The sequence below is a fragment of the Chelonoidis abingdonii genome, chromosome 9 (assembly GCF_003597395.2).
Source record: "Chelonoidis abingdonii isolate Lonesome George chromosome 9, CheloAbing_2.0, whole genome shotgun sequence".
In the NCBI taxonomy this organism is placed as follows: Eukaryota; Metazoa; Chordata; order Testudines; family Testudinidae; genus Chelonoidis; species Chelonoidis abingdonii.
This window is the reverse complement of record NC_133777.1, coordinates 7149521-7167605: the sequence shown is the minus strand read 5'-3', so window position 1 is coordinate 7167605 and position 18085 is coordinate 7149521. Positions and strand designations below refer to the sequence as shown.

General features: G+C 44.7%; 1 protein-coding gene across 1 annotated transcript in view; it reads right to left on the bottom strand.

Annotated features, from left to right (window-relative positions):
* The window catches only part of PEMT (phosphatidylethanolamine N-methyltransferase), a 96122-nt gene that overhangs the window by 11852 nt on the left and 66185 nt on the right, over nucleotides 1-18085 (bottom strand). The window contains exons 4-5 of the mRNA XM_032762796.2: nucleotides 11020-11102; nucleotides 6146-6257 (exon numbers count right to left, since the gene is read on the bottom strand). Coding sequence (XP_032618687.1) covers nucleotides 6146-6257; nucleotides 11020-11102 — 195 coding nt within the window. The remainder of the gene's footprint in view (nucleotides 1-6145; nucleotides 6258-11019; nucleotides 11103-18085) is intronic.

The window sequence follows — 18085 nt, the reverse complement described above, 5'->3', positions numbered from 1 at the left end:
CTCTTAACACACATTAGCCGGATTCACGTGGATAGTTAGTGAGCAGCAGGCTAGTGTGGGGTAGATTCACACCCCAGCTTGCTGTGACCTACTTGTTCCTGTAGACGAGCTCTCTATCTCTAGCCCCATCCCCAGAATCACCTCCTCCTCTAATAATGCCCTGAGGGAATGAAGACGATCTTGCCATTCTGCCTTCAAACTCTGGTAAAGCACTGGGCTATAACCAGGACTAGCTTATTCCTGATTGCTAGAGCTACAGATTGATTCCCACAGATCAACAGCCTTATATCATACTACAATATCATATTTATATCATTATAATCTCCCCCAGCCCCCAACCATTAGGATTACGTGGCCGCTTCCCCACCCCTTAACCCCATATCAATACATGCTTGTTCAGGTCTCCTTATTGATTTATATCAGAGGGAACAAATTCGCATAATCATTTGTTGACAATGAGAGCTCTAATTGTGTCATGGAGCAGTTCCAGCACTGATTTACAAGGGGTGTAACCATTAAAACATTTCACTTTAAAAGGATACACAAAACATTCTCTAAATAATTAACGTTTCATTTACATGGCTGCTTGACTCAGGCAACAAAAAGCTACAATGGGGAAGTTATACAGTTCCTATTGAAAGCTTAACAGATTTATATGGTAACAGAAGGGTGAGATGCTATAAACATAGCTAGTATGTTCTGGCTTTCGCATGGCCATGGCTTCTGTAATGTAGGAATTGCCACTTGAGTCCGTAGGCTGGACTGTACCAACCTAATGTACTTGGGTTACTTGTCGAGTGACTGATTATCAGCAGTAACAAGACTTGTTGGTTTGAGCAACTTTAGAAAAAAAATTGACAATACTAAAAATCAGATCAAGCAGACTGTACTAGTCACTATTGTACAGTTGGGCAAAACTTTTCAGATTAAACTCCCTCCCTTCCCCAAAAAATGCAGAGTCGAGTCAACTGAAAGATTTTGCAAGTTTGTCAACCTGTTTCAATAAAAAAACCTAACCAACCAAATAAGCAAAAATCCTTCAAAAATGTAAACGACTTTTCATTCTGACATTTGGAAAGCAAATGTTTCAATTTTTCAATTCAAAACACCTTTTTGTTTCAAAATTTGTTTGTTTTATAAAAAAGAAACGTGAAAATGAAATGTTTCATTTTCGGTTGGACAAAACGATTTGTTTGACACAAAATGATTTTTTCTCTCTCCCCCCTCCAGTTTGCAGGGAAAAAATGATCATTTTTTGTTTGGGGTCAACTCAAAACCATTATTTTTCCATGATTTTTTTGAGCAGCCAGCAAACCATAAAATCAGTTATTTCCCTAGCTCTAGCCTATTATGTCTGCGATAAGGATTTCAGTCTGCTGGGCTGTCATGCTATGATTTCTATTACATACCCACCTGATAACAGTGGGTCTGTACTCAGCCATGTTTCCTGCCGTTCTCGGTGCTACCACACTACACCGTTATTTATACTCTCGTTAGCTTGATGACAGCTAGCGAGTGTGTGCGTAACACGAGCAGGGGACTCGCCCCTACCTCAGAGTATAGATACAGCCTTAGAGAAGACAAACTCCCGCTTGCTATCTATTGAGCAAGACTCTGGAGCAATTGACAGGAAGTTAAGAGCATACTCCAAGCAGACAGCATTAAAATCCAAAGAGCAAAAGTAGAATTTTAAATTCTAACTTTCAGCTATTTCTCAGGGCCTGACCCGATTTTGACCTTGCTGAGCTAAGGAGGGAGAAAAGCTCATTAGGGAAAGAGGCCATCAGTGAAGAAATACGTTTCTGTTTCTAGTCGAGAAACAGCTTTCCTCTGACTGCTTCTTGCTATTTCTGGGCAATTAATGGCTCATGCTTGCCTGCCTTGTGGAGCCGTGGCTTCACGTTTTCAGTATATCTAGATAATCCCAGGTTTTCTTCCAGGGGAATGCTGACCAGAAGGCCTAAGGAGATAGGAACAGTAATAACTAATGTCCTGAGTATCCCTCCCACAGGTAAGTAGCAGTGCCCAAAGCTGCGGTACAGCTGCCTTGGGCTAGCTTTCTCTCTCTCTCCTTAACAGACTCTCATCTTTAGGACTGAGAGAAATTGATCTCCCTGTAAGCCAGAGGTTTAGGCATTCCTGAGCAAAAAGAGATGACTCTGAATAGCATTGAACTCAGCTGTGGCAATAAGGAAAACAAGCTTCTTGATGCAATCTCAGACAGCGTCCTCCAGTCCTACTGCTCTTTCAGGCAAAACTTTACATGTGTTGCTTCAGTGGCTGAATTCAAAAATTCACAGCCAGACTCTGACCCCCTTACTCATGCTGAGCCTTACCTTCCTCTCTAAGAAGTCCCATTATTCAAGGAGTCAGGTAGGACTCAGCGGGAGCAAAGGGGTTCAGCACACTGCCCTCAGCTATCTCTGCATCCATAACCGTTGAGCCTGCCTGCCATTTCTCCAGCCTTCAGAGAGATTCCTTGTACCAGCTTTGAAAGCCTGCACCCACACTGCTCAGTCCTGTGCCTGCTTCCATTTACTCCTCCAGGATACGCTGTATGGCTCTGTTGGTGCCTTATCTGTCTTTATTTTATGGAGTCATTAAGAAGCATCAGCAGTTTATCACAGCTCCCATTAGCAGCTAATTAAAAGAGCAGAATTTGTAACTGAGAAGGTTTGTGTGAGTTTGCGGGGGAGAGGGGGATGCGTCATATGACTGAATACTGTTGCTTTCTCAAAATTAAGGGCTTGAACTTGCTGAAAGATACGCTATCATCCACAACACACCTCGTAAAATCATCTATAACTCAGGCACTCAAATACAGTCTGTCTTATGTCACACACACACCATGTACAATCAAGCCCTTAGTTTTCAGGTTCTGGTGGGCCACCTTTTAAAGACCATACGAGGATAATTAACCACTACAAAATATTTTTAGGAAGGTAAGGGTATCTCCCTACATCTCTATAACAGTCAGATTTCGAAGGCCTGGTCTGCACTAAAAGCAACTGGTTTTCATTCATCATTTTTCGGGGCAGCCTTTTCAGATAGCCCTCAAGCAAACTACTGCTTCCACTTAGCAATGGGACTGCTTGCACTGCATAAGTAAAACGTGCATAACTGGAGAATCAGAGCCTATATTGCCGAGAATCAAGCTAAGCAACATACAAAAAATATGAGACTGCTCTCTGCTTCTGACAGAAGACGACCCTGAAGATGGAGCCGAGGCTGCAGTAGCTCTGCAAAGTCTGATTCATTTCCTAAGAGACCTGGAAATGTTAAAGTTGATTTTAAAAAGCTTCTTTATAGCCAGGGCCGGCTCCAGGCACCAGCTTAGTAAGCAGGTGCTTGGGGCGGCCACTCCGGAGCAGAGCAGCACGTTCAGGTATTTGGCGGCAATTCGGCAGAGGGTCCCTCACTCCCGCTCGGAGCGAAGGACCTCCTGCTGAATTGCTGCGGATCACGATCACGGCTTTTTTTTTTTGGCTGCTTGGGGTGGCAAAACCCTTGGTCCCAGCCGTTTATAGCTGAGCTCTCTTCTCTGTTCTGTCATGTGGCTCTCCTCTGCATCCTTTGCATGGGCTGCGCCTGCGCCCATGAGTGGCATCCGAGTTGTGTCTTGCTGTTGGAGCTCCTACCAGTGCTAGCTCTGTTGCATCTTCTGCACCTAGCCCTGCTTGCTAGCTCCAGCCAACATAATTCCCATTGCATTGCATGTACTGATCCCGTATGCAGAGCTTTCGCCAACAACATCCCCACTGCATCACCTGTGGAGAGAACTCCCTCTGACACCATCTCCGGTACACAGTCTTCACTCTTTTGAGACCCAAACCATGTCCCATCAATTTCAACAGGAGTTGAATCAGCCCCTCTGAACAGAGCTCTCCCTGATCTCAATGGGCAGTCCAGGTGCAAAATGTACAGTAGAGAAGCACACAGGAGAGAAGACTTGTGTCTCAGGGTACGTCTATACTACTCGCCGGATCAGCGGGTAGTGTTCGATGTATCAGGGATCGATTTATCGTGTCTCGTCTGGACGTGATAAATCGATCCGCTGATCGACACCCTTACTCCAGCTTGGCAGGAGGAGTAAGCGGAATCGATGGGGGAGCCGTGGCAGTCGACTTGCCACCATGAGGACGGCCAGGTAAGTCGAACTAAGATACTTCGACTTCAGCTACGCAAATAGCATAGCTGAAGTTGTGTATCTTAGTTCAAACCCCCCCGCTAGTGTAGCCCAGGCTTCAGTTACACCAGTACAATATACATTAAAGGCAGAAAATAAAGAAACATGGCTTTATATAGTCATAAAATCACAAAATTAGTTTCTGTTTTGTCGTACTCCTGCCTGGCAGGTACATTAACAAATAATAAATAGCTTGTGATGTTTTATGGATCTGAGTTCCCAATGCAAAGTTGTGGCTGTCGTTTGCTACTGGGCAACTAAAATTAAACACAATATTACACGAAAAGCACTTCAAAGTTAGAATACAGCACAGAGCACATTGTTCATTAGTTGCCAGAATACATACTATTCATTTCCCCCCCGATGAGTCATTAAACTTTGTTAAGCTACCCAAGGAGTGTTCTTGTAAGGTTCCCATAGTCCTCCAGTCTTTTTTTTTTTTTTTAAATGTAATTATTGGACCATACTGATTCTCAGTATTAATTGCTTGGCTTCTGTAGAGTTATGCCAGGAATACATTTGGCCCTGGATGTTGATTTTTTCCCATTCTGCAGAATCTGCCAAGGACTCTGTGCTGCAGAAGAGCAGATGCCAAGGTTTCATCTGTCTAGAATGTGGAGATTATTTACTTTGCTTAAATTAGTGCTAAATATATCCATGGCTTACGAGTGACTTTTGTGATTGTGGGATAATACTCGGCAAATTAATAGCCAGAATGCATGGCACTTTCCCATCACTGCCAGATCGTCCCCACGGTGTAGAACATTTAGATAATTTCCCATCGTGACTTTTTACCTATGCCACCTCTCCAGGATGTTGGGAGTAACTTTAATGAGCCACCTCCACATCATCTCTCCACAGAAACGACTCGGTAAATAGTTCCACCACTTTCATGTGTAACACATCTGCCCGGCACGGCTGCTCATGTATCCCCCTAGTGGCTGGCTCTAGGCATTGTGGCCAGCCACTAGCAGGAGAGATAAGCAGCCATGCCAGGTAGATGTTCTGGGACAATTCCACCCTGAAGCAGTTTTCCTCTGTCTCCAGAGATCATCTGCCATTGTGCTCCTGGTAGGAATACTGCTGTCAGTCCCAGCCCCACAAGACTGCAGCTGGCACAAGAGCCATCCAGCACCGCAAGGCAGGATGGCTCCAGGTGGGCCTCCTCACACTTCTCATGGTTTTTCTGAGGAGCGCAGTGCAGGCCTGCCTAATGCTTATTGCCTCCTGCATCATACATGCTCAACAGCTGGGAACTCCAAGAACGTGGTGTGTGGGGCATTGTCTTAGTGGACGTCCTAGCCCTCTCTGGAAAGATCCCTCCCTGCTTCTTACATGGGTGAATTGATTTGCAAATTAGAAACCATTAACTCTGGCTTGAATAGAGACTGGGAATGGCTGAGTCATTACACTACTTGAATCTATTTCCTTATGATAACTATCCTTACACCTCTCGTCAACTGTCAATAACTGACCATCTTGATTATCACTACAAAAGCTTTTTTTCCTGCTGATAACAGGTCATCTTAATTAAATTAGCCTCTTAGAGCTGGTATGGCATCTTCTCTGTACGTCTATATATACTCTTCTTATATGTTCCATTCTATGCATCTGATGAAGTGGGCTGTAGCCCACGAAAGCTTATGCTCAAATAAATTTGTTAGTCTCTAAGATGCCACAAATACTCCTGCTCTTTTTATGGGTGAAAGACATCCTTCCCTATTCCTCCCTGAGTATCAGTAACAGGACAAGGCAGGATTTCACCTACATACCAAGGAGCGGTTAATAACCAAGTGGCACTTATGGGCCAGTTCCTGCAAAGCGGCAAATGCCCTCCCCAGCTAACTTGGCCAGCATGTCACAAGATCAGACCCAGTGAACACTGCCACTGACCCTAGAGAATGATGAAATAACAGCGTGAAGAGGCTGTGGCCCACGATTGCCTGGAGCTGTACTCACATGATGGACCAGCCGAGGTAGCAGGCAGTGCTGCCCCAGTACATGGGATTGTCCATTACGTTAAATGGGAAGCTTGTCACTTTCTCCTCCTTCAGGATGCCAAAGTAATCGCCTGTGAACAAGAAAAAGAGTTTCTTGTTAAATATTGATCAGGCACCCCAGAGGGTCATTGGGAGGCAGCAGGGTCTCAAAGGGAGCTGGGTCATTACATACATCACTGGGCTAAGCTACCTGGGATCTCTCCTCTCCACTCTGCTGCCTTCTCCACACTTTGTACAGCCCTTACCCAGCACACTCACTGCCCAGTTTTTCATTTCCACTCTAACAGAACCATCCTCATCACAACGTACTGAGCTGGTATTTTTTTTTTGGTAGGGGAAGGAGGCTCTGAGGTTTGGAGGCTCTGAGGTTTCCCCTGCAATCTCTTTTCCATCCTCTTGTCAGGCCAAGGAGGAGTGGAATTGGAAAAGGGTCAGAAAAGGGCAACAAAAATTATTAGGGGTATGAAACGGTTTCCGTACGAAGAGAGATTAATAAGACTGGGACTTTTCAGCTTGGAAAAGAGAGGGGATATGATAGCAGTCTATAAAATCATGACTGATGTGGAGAAAGTAAATAAGGAAGTGTTGTTTACTACTTCTCATAACACAAGAACTAGGGGTCAGCAAATGAAATTAATAGGCAGCAGGTTTAAAAACAAACAAAAGGAAGTATTTTGTCACACAGCATAGTCAGTCAGTCTGTGGAACTCCTTGCCAGAGTATGTTGTAAAGGCCAAGACTATTACACAGGGTTCAAAAAAGAACTTGAAGCTCCTGCAGGATAGGTCTATCAATGGCTATTAGCCAGGATGGCCAGGGATGGTGTCCCTGGCCTCTGTTTCCCGTAGCTGGAATGGGCAGCAGGGGATGGATCACTTGATGATTACCTGCTCTGTTCATTCCCTCTGGGGCACTGGCTTGGCCACTGTCGGAAGACAGGATACTGGGCTAGATGGACTTTGGTCTGACCCAGTATAGCCGTTCTTATGTTCAGACCTCTAGGCTGATTTTATATATATAATATATATATATGAATACTAATATAATGTGTATTATACCCGACATTTATAGGGTTAAGAATAGCATCTGCAGTGACACTACATGGGATGAAAAACACAAGAGCAATTAATGTTTAGGCTTCAGGGGATCACCAGCTGCAGGTCAGGAAGAACTTGACCCCCTTGACACAATAGTGCAGAACTGCATGTTTTATGAGAATTGTCAGTTCCTAGGAAGGATGTGGTATTAGTCACTGCCAGAGACATTGTCAGTGCTTAGACACCATGATGGTAAAATACCTTAGAAATGTGATGGACAGACAGACAGAAAGAACAAGTCCAGATGGACCATTGAACTGTTCTGATACGGCAATTTCTGTGGTTTTTAATATCACTAAACTTCACATCTTCATAACATCTAGAAATTAATAATTAAAGTGCATTAACAACCCTCAGCGATGTATTTTATCTCCTGCAGTTTATATGCCAGAAAATTAACGGACTAACTTTTCTCCTCTGAAGACTTGGTTACAAATGGGCTCAGATGAGTGCCATCTGGATATTTAGCCACCCCGCAGTGTCATCGCACAATGAGACATGGCTGACTACATTTGCTCATGAGGGTCACCTGAACTGGGACAGTAATGAAGCTGCAGGTCAGTTTTTAGGTACATTGATGAGGACTACAGTGTGGGGCAGGACAAGAGAATTCTGCAGCTCAGGCTCCATCTTAGGGTTTTATATTGTCACCCATCACCGGAATACCTGATGTGTATTGACTATGCATGAGTGCAGGGAAGCCAACACTGTACCTGTCTCTAGTGAGGGGTTCGCAGGTATAAGCCACTACTATTCATGAAGTTCACAAAGAAAACTCAACGCTCTAAGTTCCATTTTGTCCTTGATGAGAGCTGTAATACAGCATTCTTAGGGCTTTCCTTTCAAGCATCTACCATACGCTTTTCAACGCCATGGCACAACGGATACATTGGGCCAAAATCATGCTGGATATAACTCCACAAAAGCGCCTCAAGCCCAAACTGCAGCACCTCTCAATGCAAGTCTGACCTAGCTCTTGAAGTCCACAGTGAGATCAGGGATGATTCTGGCCCACTGAGATCAATGCTGGAACTAGGGGTGCTGCTGCACCTCTTGGCTTGAAGTGCTTTTCATCATATACAGTTTAAAGAATGAAGTGTACTTGTGGCACCTTAGAGACTAACACATTTATATGGGCATAAGCTTTCGTGGGCTAAAACCCACTTCATCAGATGCATGCAGTGGAAAATATAGTAGGAATATATACACACACACACAGATAGATACACACACACACACACACACACACACACACACAGAACATGAAACAATGGGTGTTGCCATACCAACTATAACAAGACTAATCAATTAAGGTGGGCTATTATCAGCAGGAGAAAAAAAACTTTTGTAATGATAATCAGGATGGCCCATTTCCAACAGTTGACAAGAAGGTATGAGTAACAGTAGGGAGGAAATTAGCATGGGGAAATAGTTTTACTTTGTGTAGTGACCCATCCATTCCCAGTCTTTATTCAAGTCTAATTTAATGGGTCCAGTTTGCAAATTAATTCCAATTCAGCAGTTGCTCGTTGGAGTCTGGTTTTGACGTTTTTTTTTGTTGGAGAACTGACACTTTTAGGTCTGTATTTGAGTGACCAGGGAGGTTGAAGTGTTCTCCGACTGGTTTGGTTCAATGGCTCTCAGTGCCCCCACTATATACATTGCTCCAGCACCCCCGCCCACTGATTTTAAAGCTGCATGTTCAGAAGCAGCTGACTGGGGAAGGAAACACATGAAAGCAGAAATATTTAACTGGAAAAAAATATTCCTGAGGGAGAATGGTCAATGTATATCTCAAGATGCTATAATGATCAGAATAATCACCGCCCAATGTCATCACACCGTGTCACACTGATTTCTTAGCTCGGATAATGCCTCACAATTTCAACTATAACTCACTTGGTTAGGGACATTATGGTTGTGTGTGATGATGATGAAAAGCTTTAAGAGCTGCCCAATTAGCAGCAGGTGAGCATGACACAGCTATCTTACACCGCTATCTTATGGTGACTCCTCCATATCGCTTTGAAAATGGACGGGAAAGAAAATAGAAGCAATTCAAGCTTTGCTTTGCATGCCAAGTTTTATTTTGGGATATAGAAGGAAATGCAAGGTTATCGCTCACGTGGGACCTTAAAATGTGTGTGTTTGGGGGAGGGGGAGGAGAATGTTTGTTTTATATATGGAAGCTCCGAAGAACAATCTCCTATAAAGCAATCCAGTGTTACTTGCCTCCTGAGAAGTGGGGCAGAGCGTCACTCCACCAAGAGTGAAGTAGAATCAAAGTCTCAACTTGTATCAAGTGCAGACTGCAATATGGATTACAGCAAGATCTCCGCTTAGAGTGAATGAAGGACTAAATGAAAAAATGATTTCAGGGTAAAGAGCTTGTCTTCCTCAGGGAAATTAACTGGAATAATTCTTGCAGAATACTTCCCATGTGGACCCTATTCCAGAATAAAAACTGCTCTATTCCTCCAGAACAATTAGCACATTGCCAAGACTCAAGGCGGGAAGCTATTCCACTGCAGCTGTTCTGGTCAATTTCCCTATGTAGCCAAGGACAGTACATGGCAGCCTGTCTGATCACACATTGACCTCGGGCACATCCCGGAAGCTTTAATATAGGAATCGGTCAGATTTCAGAACCGGTATCTGAAATGCTTTGTTGGTTGCACCTCCAACATCTCTCTCCTCATTCAAGGCCCTGATACAGGAGGAAATTTCACTCCTCCATGGCTTAATTTGCAAAACAAATAAGCATATTAAGGCACAATTAAGCTTCTGTTGCTGGCCATCAGGGCAGAGGAGCAACATCGTTAATCAGGATAAAACAGGCCGGAGCATGATTAGACCTGGGAGGCAGGACTCCTGTGTCCTATTCTCAGCGCTGTCATTGACTCGCTCTGAGACCTTTGGCAAGCCACTTAATCTCTGTGCTTTAGTAGAATAATCATCGTCGTCGTCATCATCATAATACTTGCATAGCTTCCAGGAGTGTAGTGGGCTTAATGTACATTTGTAAAGTGTTTGGAGATCCTCCGACAAAAAGCACTATAGGAGGGCAAGCCATTATCATTATCGTTATTACCTGGATCGTGCTGCACTTTTCTTGGCCTCACACACTGCAAAACATTTGCTTCCAAGATTAAACAGCTCCTGTCCAATTAAACCAGGCTTGATGGCTCTGGCTATATGCGACTAAAGTGTAATAATTGCTTGGTATAAATGTTATACATTTGAGCTGTTCTCTTGGTTGCTTGGCACTCATCTTCTGAGTCACTCTATAGGGTGTGTTGAAATGCTCTGGGCTTCACCAAAAATACCACTGATACCATATGTCCTGCTACATATATGCCACGGACTCAATTCCTGCACCTTCTGGGTGTATCCAGGTGCCAAATACTTTTTCTTACCCTCCTGTCTTTGTACTTGACTGTCAATGTCTCCATTCATTGCACAATGCTAGCTCCTCCAAAGGTCAACGGCAAAAAAATGCACCTATCCTGCTGGCTCTGGCTTATCGGTAGATTTATGCCTTGTGGGGGCTGCAGTGCATAGACCTCCAGGGAGGCAAATGCTGCATAATTTGCGAATCCCTGTTCCAAACAAATAAACACACACGCAGCCCCATGAGTTTGTGGGGCCTGTTATTAACATTTCTCAGGCCTGCACTGTTGCTCAGTGGGAGCTCTAACCTAAACGATCACAGTTAAAAAACAAAAAGGAACAATACCTTGAATACCTTTCTTCAAAAGCAAGCCAAGTCCTAGGAAAAACATATCGGCATTCATTTTGGCCAGCCTGAATGCTGACATCCTGCAGCAAAAAACAACACAGGCGTGGCTTTTAAAATATAAGAACATAAGAACGGCCATACTAGATCAGACCAATGGTCCATCTAGCCCAGTATCCTGTCTTTCACAGCAGCTAGTGCTAGAGACTTCAGAGGGAATGAACAGAACAGGGCAATTATCAAATGATCCTTCCCCTGTCATCTAGTCCCAGCATCTGGACATTAGAGAGTTAGGGACACCCAGAACATGGGGTTCTGTTTGTGTCCCTGACTATGTTTGCTAATTGCCATTGATGGACCTATTCTCCAGGAACTTACCTAATTCTTTTTTGAACCCGGTTATACTTTTGGCCTTTACAACATCCCCTGACAATGAGTTTCACAGTGAAAAGTACTTCCTTTTGTTTGTTTTAGAACTGCTGCCTATTAATTTCATCAGGTGACCCCCGGTTCGTGTGTTATGTGAAGGGGTAAATAATGCTTCCCTGTTCACTTTCTCCATATCATTCACACTTGTCTAGACCTCTATCATGTTCCTCCCTTAGCCATCTCTGTTCTAAACCTGCCTCCTTTTAAGGCCTGCAAAATTATATCCGCCTTTTGTCTGGTCTGACAGCAAGGGCTGTCTTACTATGCTTACATACAGAACCTTGCACAATGGGGCCGTGATCGCAGATGGGACCTTCAGGCACTATCATAGTACAGATAAATAATAATGTGCCCACAAATATCCAAGCATAAGGAGAACTAGACATCCTAGCTATGTGAACATGCCTTGAATCAGGAGCATCTCTCTACATCTACATCAGCACTCGCATCTATTTGCTCTCACAATAGATTTATTTACTGTTGACTATTAAAGTACATTTGGGCTTCTATTAATGGAGGCAACAACATATGCCCACTCCCTGCACAACTCTGCTAAGCAAAGCATGTTCTTTGTCACAGGGCCCCAGCAAATCAATTCCATTGCCCTGCTTTCAAACTAATTCTTCCTGCATAAGAGGCTTGAAGCTTTGTGGAGAAAAGCCTCTGGTCTGCAGCTGAACACTTCATACAGAGGAAGGCAAAGGCAAAGAAAGCTTCCGGCAATGCCACACTGCTTGTACTGGGAACTTCTGGAGAAGGTAAATGGTTTTGTTGCACAGGTATGTTTTATCTTTGGCAGGGACAAATCACAATGGAGATGAAGTCTGAGTATGGAGGCTAAATCAATGGCAGCACTGATAATGGGGGGAGAGAGAGCATCTGCCGACTCCTGAAACAAGTAACAAATCAAAGATCAGAATGTGCACAGTGCAGAAAGGAAAAACAAATCTAAGAACCCTCCTGAACGGACCATTTCAGCTAAGAAGCTTTTAGTCAACATCAGTGATGTAGCAATCTCTGCAGTCCAAGACAGCCTTTCCTGACACAATACTGTCTTCCCTCAGCCGGGCTACACTTTGCAAAAGGGGGCTCATGGGCTAAAATCTTAGATCCAAACATCCCCCCCCCCAAAAAAAAATATGGGAAAGATGAACCTGGATGGCAAATGAAATTCATGAATCAAATGACATTAATAGGCAGCAGGTTTAAAACAAACAAAAGGAAGTATTTTTTCACACACCACATAGTCAACTTGTGGAACTCCTTGCCAGAGGATGTTGTGAAGGTCAAGACTATAACAGGGTTCAAAAAAGAACTAGATAAGTTCATGGAGAATAGGTCCATTAATGACTATTAGCTAGGATGGGCAGGGATGGTGTCGCCTAACCTCTGTTTGTCAGAAGCTGGGAATGTGCGACAGGGGATGGATCCTTTGATGATTACCCGTTCTGTTCATTCCCTCTGGAGCACCTGGCATTGGTCACTATCGGTAGACAGGATACTGGGCTAGATGGACCTTTGGTCTGACTCAGTATGGCCATTCTTATGTATCTCAATTTTGTAAATGGCTCTGGGTCTTGCTAATGGGCTATATCTAAACCCCAGAAATTTAGACTCAAACTGTGGGGTGTCTGGGAGCTTGACCGATCTCTGGCTCAGATACTTTTCAGGTTCTAGGTAAATGTCATTTCTAAAATCTCTAATAAAATCTCCCCGCATTGGAAATCAGTTGCATTGCCTCCAAGTCCACAGGAAGACTTCTGCTAGGGCTGTGCCAATGTTCAATGGGGCTCAGATCTCAGATTTCACTCCAGGTTTCTCCCTTTAATGAACAATAATAGGATGGTAGAGATTATGAGGCTTGGGGGCACCGATCTGGATGGACGAAGAACTTGACTGAACCTTTTCCCAATCTCAAACTAAACCTCTTGGGACCGTTTTGAGATTCGAAATAAGTTTGGTTTGTTGTTTTCGTAGCTGTGATTTTTAATATATATTTGGTGCTTCTGCAGTTCCTGGTTTAAGCCAAAAGTGGAAGCAAAAATCCCAAAATGGGGGCAGTTGGAGCAATGCCGATATCACCTGGTCATCTCAGGGACAAATCTGGTAAGATTTCCAGCCAAAGGGGAGTGGAGAAGCTTTACATAACAATAAATAACCCTAGCTCTTATAAAGCACTTTTCTTCAGTAGGGATCAAAGTGCATTATAAAGGAGGTAGGCACATGTTACATGCGGGGAAACAAAGAGGCAGGGAGAAGTGACTTGTCCAAGGTCACCCAGCAGGCCAGTGGCCAAACTGGGACTAGAACCTGGGTCAGTCTCCTGAATCCCAGTCCAGTTTTCTAACCACTAGGCAACACTGCCTCTCTCCAAGCCCTGAAACTTCTGGTGGACTGTCCACTGGAGCGTCTCTTTCTCTGAGGGTGAAATTTACCCCTGTGCTGAGTGTCCACACAAGCCCTGGGCACCACTTGAGTCTCGAGGAAGTCCCCAAAATTGGGAACAGTCCTTTGTCAGGAAGTGGGAGGTTGGGATCTGCAGTCTTGGTTGGGGCTTCCAGCTCCTATGTTCATAGGAAAGAATTCAAGGTGTCCGTCCGCCCTATAGGGGTTTTTTGAATCTCTGCGGTTTAAGAGCAGTTTAGTATACATATGTCAGGCTTTCTACAGCCTCCTCTGGAACCACCTCTGCTTTAGCTGGCTATAAAGCCTCACTATCACTGCTTCTCTGTAGAGACTAATAAGTTTCAATGTAACCCACCTGACTGCATTTGGTCAAGTTGGGTTTACTTGAAACCACGGTCAATGCTTTCCTTGCTGGAAGGAATAATGCACAGATGGGAGAGATGGAATGAAAAATACACTCCATCCCTCATGCAAAAAACCCCATTACCTCATTTAAGGCAACTATCCACCACTATGCATGTCAGAAAATAGGGCAAACCGTACTGGAAGCAAACATTAAACTAGAATTCCAGCAAGTGTTTAGAGCTCTGCAAATTGCTCCCATTGTGAAGGCACAACGAGGAAAGGAAATGCTGGCGAGCCAGCCCCAGTGACTGCTGAGAAGAATTATTTTGAGGGTGGGAAAGAAAATAAAGCTGCATGAACTGAAATGAACAAGCTCAACAGCCGCAAAATGGAGCGTGGAACCAATGCTGCTGGGTGGAAAATTGGGTGGCACAGAAAAAAACTCGTTTAGGAAGAGTGACTCATTGCCATCCATAGGCTCCAGCAGTTTAGCCTACATTGAAAAGGCAAAATGCTTTGCCATTTCTAAGTAATTTAAACGTATTATTTGAAGAGATCAGTCCAGAAGCTATCTGCCTAGCCAGATGCTTATATGGCCCCCATCGTTGTAACAGAAGACAAAAGGGAACTTGATTTTGCTGAAGGGTTGGATCCGACTCCCATACATTTTTGAGGCCGTTGGGTGTTTCAGGTTATACTAAGCTTTCATCTCCCTTGGATGTAACACAATGACCTCATTCTTAGGGATCAAACACAGCCTTCCTTCCCCAAAGCAAAATGTAGATCCCACCAGGGCTAGAAAACTCATTCCGCTTCTTTCTCAAAGATAAAGGTGCCCATAGTTTCAAAGAACGAACAGAAATGCACACTCAAAAGACAGTTCCCTGAGAGGAAAAACATTTCCTTGCCATCCTGGAATGCCATATTTGGGAACAGGAAGGAATTTTCCCCCTGGGTCAGATTGACAGAGACCCTGGGGGGGTTTCAAGTTCCTCTGCAGTATGGGGGCAAAGGTCACTTGCGGGTTTAAACAAGTGTAAATGGTTTCTCTGTAATGTGAAGTCCTTAAATTATGATTTGAGGACTTCAGTAACTCAGCCAGAGGTTAGGGGTCTATTACAGGAACGGGTGGGTGAGGTTCTGTGGCCTGTAACATGCAGGAGGTCAGACTAGATGATCATGATGGTCCTTAAAGTCTGAGTCTCAAAAGAGAATAGCAAGGCTCCAGCACTGCACTTGTTATAGCTGGGTCTGCAGTAAAGTTCAAGTTGGTGGCACAAACCAGTAATTCTACTGCAGAGGTGAGTTCAGGGCCCTATAGAAACCAGACTCAAGTCCATTTCCACTCTGGGATGCTCTGTTTCAGCGGCACTGCTCATCCCTTCCCTATTCTCCCCTTGGACGACTCTCAATTCTTCCTATTTTCATTCCAGAGTGACACCTGCTGGCTGAGTAATATGGGTTTTAGAGAGACAAGATGGGTGAGGTAATAATAATCTCTCTTCTTCAGAGTCCTGTTTATATAGGACCTGAAGAAGAGCTCCGTGTAAGCTCAAAAGCTTGGCTCTATCACCAATAAAAGTTGGTCCAATAAAAGATATTACCTCAACCACCGTGTCTCTCTAGTATCCTGGGACCGATATGGCTACAACAACACTGCAAACTATTAATGGGCTCATATTTCCTGACCAAATAACCATATTTACATAGCGCCTGGACACAGAGAGGAGGGGAAATAAGGCCCCCAGGAATCTGGCTGTCTGGTTTCAAGGCTCTAGATATCAGGAGTCAACTGGAAGAGGAAATTGTGAAGGAGGAGCTATGCACAAGGTGGCTGTCAGACAAATGCTGGTGAGAAGCCAGAGGGTGCTGGGTGACCAACAAACATGGAGGACAATCTATTAAGGAATGAGGAAGCACCGACTAGTGGCCAGACAGTGCATTCTGGAGCCCTGGTCTTCCTACTTGCAAGACCTCAGGCGAGTCACTACATCTCTCTGTGCCCCGGCTTCCCCCTTTGCAAAGTGGGAATGATCATTACCTCCCTCCCTTCTGATGAGGGGCAGGGGCAACGTTTTCCAAAATGACTAAGTCGCTTAGGCGCCTACGTCACATTTTTTTTTTCGGAAGTGCCCAAGGCACTTAGAAACAGAAGTCTCCTTGGAAGTCAGTGGGACTTAGTCTCTTTCTGCACATTTGAAAATTTTACCCAAGACCTTAAAAACTGGTCTCCTGTCTGCACTCCCTGGGTCAGATAGCCAACGTAGCTAGTAGTTTTGAGTAGGTTGTTTCTCAGGGTACGTCTACACTGCACGATTATTTCGAATTAGCTTAAACCAATATTACAAAACAGATCTAAAAATCGGTTTAGCACGTCCACAGTGGGATCCCGAAATCGATTGTTTGCGTCCATGGTCCAAAGCTACCATCAATTTCAGGAGCGGTGCACTGTGGGTAGCTGTTCCTCAGCTATCCCATAGTTCCCACTTCCGTGTTGAGAGCACAGTGCCTGATGGGGCAGAAAACATTGCCCGGGTGGTGCTGGGACGCCTCACCCTCCCTTGTGAAGGCAGCAGACAACCGCTTGGCATTGAGCAAACGCCATAGCACGAATCTTTCCTTTTTTTTTACGTGGTGGGGGGGGGAAACTGAGGAGCTGTTTCCCTGAACCACGCAGACACTGTGTTTGAAACTACAGACACTGGGAGCTCAGCCAAGAATGCAAATAATTTTCAGAGACTGCTGTGGACTGTGGGATAGCGGAGTTCCTCAGTCCCTCCCCTCCTCCCTTCATGAGCGCCATTTGAGTCTCTGGCTTCCCGTTACGCTTGTCACAATAGCGCTGTGTATCTGGAGTTTTTTATTCAAACGCTTTGGCATTTCGGTGTTCTGTAAACGGAGCTGTGATACAACAGATTTGTCTCCATACAGCGATCAGACCTAGTATCTCCCGACGGTCTATCTGGAGCTCTTTTTTCGATTTCAGACTGCCATCGCCAGCCGTGCTGATCGAGCTCCACGCTGGGCAAGCACGAACTGTAATTCAAAAGTTCGCAGGGCTTTTCTGTTTACCTGCCCGCTGCATCGAGTTCAGATTGCTGTCCCAGGCAGTCAGTGCTGCACTCTGGGATCGCCCGCGAGGCAAAAACGTCGATTTCCGTCACACACGAACCCTAATCGGAGTTATCACTATCGAATTAGCGCTACTCTCTCGTTTGGGAGGAGTTCGAAATGATTTAAGGAGCTGTTTAACTCGATATTAATGACAGACATCTGTTGAACGGATACAGCGTTAAATGGTAATATCGGCGCATTAAACGTTTAAAGTCACAATGTAGACCTGGGCCTCAGTTAGAGGCCCCTGAAAGGACACTGAATTTCAGAAATTGGCTGAGCACCTTCCCTTCATGGGGTCGGAACTGGACCGCCAAAAAACAACAACCGAGCCATCAAAGTATCCAGCACCTTTGAAATACAGGCTAGATGCCCAAGACACTTGCGTGGGCCCATCTACAGCACAAATTTAGGGGTTGGGGTTTTCAACTTGCAGACCCACAGTAGCTCAAGGAGACTAGCGTGAGTAAACAAGCAGGCAGTGGAGATTTCACGTACACATGGTAGCAGGACCTGGCTTAGCCGTGCCAACTACCACCTACAGAGTTCCAGATGTTGGTAGTCAGCACGCTGGAAGCAACACCTAGTTCATAGGGTAGCCATGGTTTGTGAAACTGCATCATGCGTGCCCAATGGGCGAGCCTTACCAAAAATGTCCCGATGAATCCCAGTGCAGAAAATGGAGATGACGAACTAAGAACCCTATTCCCAGAACAGCCAAGCTGCAAAGTAGATCAGAGAGGCAATTCTAGACCTTCGCAGCTTCGGCTGA